This window comes from Amphiprion ocellaris, chromosome 12, assembly GCF_022539595.1.
Source record: "Amphiprion ocellaris isolate individual 3 ecotype Okinawa chromosome 12, ASM2253959v1, whole genome shotgun sequence".
NCBI classification, from domain to species: Eukaryota; Metazoa; Chordata; class Actinopteri; family Pomacentridae; genus Amphiprion; species Amphiprion ocellaris.
This window is the reverse complement of record NC_072777.1, coordinates 6,177,374-6,184,603: the sequence shown is the minus strand read 5'-3', so window position 1 is coordinate 6,184,603 and position 7,230 is coordinate 6,177,374. Positions and strand designations below refer to the sequence as shown.

Below are 7,230 nucleotides of genomic sequence, written 5' to 3'. Positions count from 1 at the left end.
GACAAAAACGTCATAGTTTAGTATGTCGTCCAAAATATGACAAAAACATCATAGTTTAGTATGTCGTCCAAAATATGACAAAAACGTCATAGTTTAGTATGTCGTCCGAAATATGACAAAAACGTCATAGTTTACTATGTCGTCCAAAATGTGACAAAAACATCATAGGTTAGTATGTCGTCTGAAATGTGACAAAAACGTCATAGTTTAGTATGTCGTCCAAAATATGACAAAAACGTCATAGTTTAGTATGTCGTCCAAAATGTGACAAAAATGTCAAAGTTTAGTATGTCGTCCAAAATGTCACTAAAATGTCATAGGTTAGTATATTTTCCAAAATGTAAGAAAAAGTCATAGTTCAGTATGTCATCCAAAATGTGAAAAAAAACCATGATAGTTTAGTATGTCGTCCAAAATGGGGTAAAAATATCATTGTTTAGTATGTGGTCTCAAATATCACTAAAACGTCATCGGTTAGTATGTTGTCCAAAATGTGAAAAAAAGCCATAGTTTAGTAAGTCATCAAAAATGTATTAAAAAAAGTCATAGTTTAGTATGTTGTCCAACAAGTAGAAAAAAGGTGCCCAAGTAGTTCAACTGGTTGAGAGGGCGACTCATAAACAGGACTGCGTCCGATATGCATGTTCGATTCCAGCCCATGGCCCTTGACTGCAGGTCTTCCCTGCTTTTCTGTCTACCTCTCTACTTACGTATTGAAAAAAACAAAAAAGAACTTCGAAAAAAGTCATAGGATGTCGCCATAAATGTAAAACTTAACAGTTTAGTATGTTGTCCAAAATATCACTAAAACATCATAGTTTAATGTGTCGTCCAAAATGTCTCTAAAATGTCATAGTTTAATATGTCGTCTAAAATATGACAAAAACGTCATAGTTTAGTTTGTCGTATAAAATATGACAAAAATGTCATAGTTTAGTATGTTGTCCAAAATGTCACTAAAACGTCATAGGTTAGTATGTCTAAACTATGACGTTTTAGTGAACTGAGCTGCCTTGGCGGAGTACTGCACTCTATGAGTGCTTTTCTAGTTTTATATACTTTGTCTTATATTAAATTACAATGCACTTAATTCTGGATAAAAGTAGGCTGTTTCATGTCCTCCTTAAACTCTAATGCACTTTTGTCAAAAACACTGCAATTTATATTTATCAAATTCAGCGTTACTTGTCTAAATCAAGTAATGTGTACACTCACCGGCCACTTCATTAGGTACACCTGTTCAATAGCTTGTTAACACAAATAGCAAATCATCCAATCACATGGCTGCAACTCAATGTATTTTGACATGTCGACGTGGTCAAGACAACTTGCTGAATTTCAGATCGAGCATCAGAATGGGATAGACAGGTTATTTAAATGACTTTGAACGTTTCATGGTTGTTTGGTGTCAGACAGGCTGGTCTGAGTATTTCACAAACTGCTGATCTAATGGGATTTTCACACACAACCATCTCTAGGGTTTACAGAGAATGATCCCAAAAAGAGAATATATCCAGTGAGCAGCAGTTGTGTGGAACAGAATGCCTTGTTGATGTGAGAGATCAGAGGAGAATGGGCAGACTGGTTGGAGATAATAGAAAGGCAACAGGAACTCACATAACCAAGGAATGCAGAATACCATCTCTGAACACACAACATGTCCAACCTTGAAGAAGATGGACTACAGCAGCAGAAGACCACACCAGGTGTCACTCCTGTCAGCTAAGAACAGGAAACTGAGGATACAATTGGCACAGATTCACCAAATTGGGACAATAGAAGACTGGAAAAATGTTGCCTGGTCTGATGAGTCTCCATTTCAGCTGCAACATTCAGATGGTCAGAATTTGGTGTAAACAACATGAAAGCATGGATCCATTCTGCCTTGTATCAACGGTTCAGGCTGCTGCTGGTGTAATGGTGTGGGGGAGATTTTCTTGGCACACTTTGGGCCCCTTAGTACCAACTGATCATGGTTGAAACTCCACAGTCTACCTGAGTATTGCTGCTAACCATGTCCATCCCTTTATGACCACAGTGGACCATCTTCTGATGCTACTTCCAGCAGGATAATGCTCCATGTCACAAAGCTCAAATCATCTCCAACTGGTTTCTTCAACATGACAATGAGTTCACTGTACTCCAACGGCCTCCACAGTCACCAGATCTCAATCCAATAGAACCTTTGGGATGTGGTGAAACGGGAGATTGGCATCATGGATGTTCAGCTGACAAATCTGCAGCAACTGTGTGATGCTATCATGTCAATATGGAGCAAAATCTCTGAGGAATGTTTCCAGCACCTTGTTGAAAGTAGGACACCAAGAATTAAGGCAGTTCTGAAGGAAAAAGGGGGTCCAACCTTTTACTAACAAGGTGGACCTAATAAAGTGGCCAGTGAGTGTATCTGGATTGAGCCTCTTATTGTAACAAAACCTTCAGGTTTATTAGCTGTTCTCACCACTGCATCCTCGATCTCTGCTGTCCCAATCCTGTGACCGCTCACGTTAATAACGTCATCGAGGCGTCCTGTGATCTGGTAGTAACCCTCCACTGAGCGATAGGCACCGTCACCGGTGAAAAAATAACCTGCAGCGTGACAGCAGATACACAGTTATTTAAAAAAAACGCTATCTTCACAAGGATTTAAAAAACAAGTATTGAGAAAACACTGTGAAAATGTGTGCTGTTTGTCCCTGAACGCATCGTACTGTACCAGGATAAGGCTGACAGTAGGTCTCCATGAATCTCTGGTGGTCGTTGTGAATCGTTCTGGCCATACCAGGCCAAGGCTGAGCCAGACACAGAGCTCCTGATGCGTCATTTCCACTGATCACTTTGCCCTGGAGGAAATAAAACAGTGATAAATGTTAATCCAGAGAACAGAAATATGGTAATCTAGTAGGGATGATACATTAATATCACCCCTGGCTCTGATGCATTATCAATACACTTGACAACTAACTGTAATAAAGAACAAGAAACTCAGAGAGCTAATAACTGAATTGACACATTATTAAAACTGAACAATAACGATAAACAAACGGTTTACTGAATAAATACACAATTCGTGCTTCTTGCCTTCGTAGGATTATTCTTATTCTTTAGTTACACAGTCACTTGAGTTGTGTTTCTATATAATTATAAAGCGAATTTAAACTTCTCGATTCACTGCTTTGGAATGAAAACTGAGAAAAGTCTTGAGGGATTGTTTTCAATTGAGTAAGCTGTAATTATTCTTTAATGTCAGCTGGTATCGGACCTGTTTCAGGCTGTCTGGAGACAAAGACAAGTTAAATCTTCACTATGTCAGAAATTACTAGTAAAAGGTGCTTCCATTTCTCACAAAATGCATTTACTCTTTTTAATAATAAAAACACCCCACCTCAAATTAGGGAGGTTTTATCTAATTTTGTAATTTCCATTAGCTTCTTTTTGTAAACTTTTGTAACACGGCTTCTGTGATTCCCACCCTGAGTAATTACTGCCATAAAGACAAGTATTATTCTGTGCATGCTGTATGATCAGGGTTTAACTGATAACAGTAATGCAAAACGTACAAAATATTCTTTGGTGACAGAAAAAAAGGCACAGCTTTGTAAATACCACATTAAACAACCATAGAGGAGGAAAAAAACATTGTATTCAACATTGCAAAAGTAAATTTGTGCAAAAACAGAAAAAATCTATGTAAAAATGCATTTCCTATTTCAGTGACAGAAGTATTGCACAAATATTGACCAAACTGTCAAAAATGAGGTCATCCTTCGCATTGTGATTTCAGTGGCAACCCAGATTCTTCCTTGTCTGCACCAGAGAACACCTGCCCAGGAATTAGCCTGATTCTCAAACCCTGTGAGCATTTACAACCCATCTTCATTCCAGATGTGGACCATATACGGCACCTAGCCCTTGTTCTAAACCTGGACTGATGAAAGCCTGTGGATTAATTTACTGGAGGACACAAAAATACAGAAAGGCACATTCAACAACATCCATCCATCCATCCATCTATCCATTCATCCATTCATCCATTCTTTATACACCACTTAATCCTCATTAGGGGACACCCTGGACAGGTCACCAGTCTGTCACATATAGAGACAAACAGTCACACTCGCATTCACACCTACGGACAATTTAGAGTTACCAATTAACCTCAGCATGTTTTTAGACTGTGAGAGGAAGCCGGAGAAAACCCACACATGCACAGGGAGAACATGCAAACTCCATGTAGAAAGATCCCAGGAAGGCCGGGACGCAAACCGGGGATCTTCTAGCTGCAACATGAAATTGTGCAGCCCCCAACAACATTCGATTTTTGAAAAACCTGTATGTGTTTCAGTTGCGAGGGAGGAAAAGAGATCAGCTCAGGGACACCACTCCAACTGTCTGCGCAATCTGTGCATCGCTAAAGCAGCCTGAATAGCCACTGAACAGTGTGACAGATTTCTAATAGGCAGTTTGGCACGCACAGAGCTGGACTGACGGCTGGGAGCGGGGTGGGTATCAAAAGTGACACAGCTGGTGGCTGTTTTATAATCCTAATCTGAGCCTCTCCTCCAGCCGGCTCTCGGCCGTCCATTTGCCGGCGTGGCACGCTACGCCCACGCACACACCCACGAGCTACCACACCTCAGTGTCCATCAGCGCCGGCTTAATGCCAAAGAAGGGTCTCATGGCCATCCCTGGGACAATCTCTGCGTCTGGGTCGGACGGCCTCGGAGCGATGCAGATACCACCTGTCTCTGCAAAACAAGACGAGAGCACACTCATTAGAGGATAAAGGAGATGTTATTGTATAGTTTTTGCATTGTAAACATCTTCTATAAAGACTAAAATCAACAATGTTTGAGTAAATGTCCTAGACTTTTGATTTATCTTAGGCCTCAGCATCTTTATAAATGTGACACAAGTACACTACAGGTCAAACATTTGGAAGCAACTTAAACTTTCTGTTCACAAAGCCTTTCTTAAATTCTAAGGATTTCGTGATGTATTTATCCTATGATCACACTTTGCTTTCATCGCTATGCACCATATTCCTCCATTTACACTACCATTCAAAAGTTTGGGGTCACTTAGAAATGTCCTTATTTTTGAAAGAAAAGCATTTTTTTTCAGTGAAGATAACATTAAATGAATCAGAAATACAGTCTAGACATTGTTAATGTGGTAAATGACTGTTCTAGCTGGAAAACTGTGGGTTCTGGGTCTCTTCCCATGCAAAGGAAGCATCCTCAGGCATCTGAATCAGATGTCCAAGCCACCTCAACTGGCTCCTTTCTACTCTGAGCTCCCTCCGGATGTCCAAGTTTCTAACCCTATCTCTAAGGCAGAGCCCAGCCACCCTATGGAGGAAGCTCATTTCAGCCACTTGTGTCCACAACCTCATTCTTTCAGTCACTGAACAGAGCTCATGACCATAGGTGAGGGGTGGAATGTAGATTGACTGGTAAATCTTCACCACGATGGTCCCCGCCTGTCCATCTCTTAGTCCATTTTCCCATCATTCGTGAACAAGATCCCGCGATACTTAAACTCCTTTGCTTGGCAAAACAACTCCCTCCCAACCCGGAGGTAGCAAGCCACCGTTTTCCCCAAACCAGCAGAAGTAGATAATCTTCTGCCTGCCTCAGTGATATTAAATGTCATGTTCTTTCATCAATCACACTCATGTAGCCTGTTACACAGGAAGCTTCGTTTCCTGACTAAAAATCTGATGCAGATCTCTGTGAAGAAGGTTTTCCAGTCCTGCTTCTTTCACCTCAAGAAAATCTAAGATCCAAGTCATTTTTGTTCCCTGCTGATTAACATAAGGTCATAGATGCATTTATTTCTTCCTGTAATGTCAGAGCTCCCTTCACCAACCCAACTGGTGCCGCTGTCTGAATTTAAACTGACGCTAATAGATATGAGCATATTAATTAATGCCGTGCTAGCCAGCGCTGCCTGGCCTTCATCCAAGTTATATCGAGAATTTATTGACCTATGTTCCCGTAGCAGTGGATGGGCCTCGGATGGTTATTCCCAAGTAACGTCTGGTGTCCAAAGGTGATCAGGTCTTTGCCATTCGACTCCCCTGAGATCAGACATCCTCGGTGTCTTTTAAATCCCGTTTAAAACATTCTTTTATAGGAAAGAATGTATGAATATTTAATATGTTGCTGGATTGTATCATCCTTTTTGCTCTTTTACGATATCCATAAGGATTATTCCAGAAGATAAGACATACTTTTGTTTTCATTTGGCAGGAACCAAATGTGAAATGAAGCAGAACAGAATGAAGAAAGTGAACGACAGCACTTATTGAACCCAGCAGAAGACCATCTCATTGCTGCAGATCAGACTGTGAAATTACAGCCATACTAAGTAAATTAAATGCAATTAGGTCTGCGTGGTTCTGGTAATCCTGCCGCTGGCGTTGGTGGCAGCAGTGGTGGAAACAGCAGAGGGGACCCGTTATAAAGTAGGACACAACAGATGATCCCACAATAGCATTAGCCACCAGCATCCTGTTCCCATCAACTGTAGCTGTGAGACCTGCAGACCAAAGTCCCTCCCACAAATCATTCAAAATTAATAAACAAGCTTATTAGCTCTCTTGCGCGGTGATACTACTCTTGCGCATCTGTCCATTTAATATGAAACGGGGCAGTTAGCTTTTTGAAACAGGAATCCCATCTCGATGAGGTTTTATAACTTTGAGGTTTGCAGTCATCATGCTAAGCTAAGCTAAGTAGCTGCTTGCTATGCTTCAGTCCTGACATGTCGACAGCAGAATAGGATGAGAATTTTCACTAATAGATATCACAATTAAACTTCAACAGCTGATTATTACATTTTTTGCATTACAAATTTACGCGTAAATATGCAACTGTGGTACTTTCTAGCTAAAAATGTGCCAATTCGGCCACATTCCCAGTACAGAAATCTAAAAATTTAATGAAGCCAGATAGAAAATTCTTCTTGTTGACATTTTAAAGTGAAAGTTTTTTACAGACAGGATTCTGGATATTTGTTTTTGTTACTCCATCGATCAGAAAATAATTTCAACAGCCAGAAAAGTAAAAAAAAGTATTTAGAAATTGAAAGTTCTTTAAAATTCAGGCTACAAATGATAAATGAACAAACTCCTCTGCATATACCTTCTGAATATAGATGGGAATAAAAGTGTAAAGTTGCTGAGAAAACAGCATTTAAAGATATGTATTGTAAAAATTATTTTAC

The 7,230-nt window shown here is 40.1% G+C and overlaps 1 protein-coding gene across 1 annotated transcript in view; it reads right to left on the bottom strand.

Annotated features, from left to right (window-relative positions):
- LOC111566658 (acetyl-coenzyme A synthetase 2-like, mitochondrial) overlaps positions 1-7,230 on the bottom strand; it is a 30,583-nt gene that overhangs the window by 9,274 nt on the left and 14,079 nt on the right. The window contains exons 9-11 of the mRNA XM_023267368.3: positions 4,636-4,748; positions 2,717-2,843; positions 2,462-2,589 (exon numbers count right to left, since the gene is read on the bottom strand). Of these exons, the coding sequence (XP_023123136.2) occupies positions 2,462-2,589; positions 2,717-2,843; positions 4,636-4,748 (368 nt within the window). The remainder of the gene's footprint in view (positions 1-2,461; positions 2,590-2,716; positions 2,844-4,635; positions 4,749-7,230) is intronic.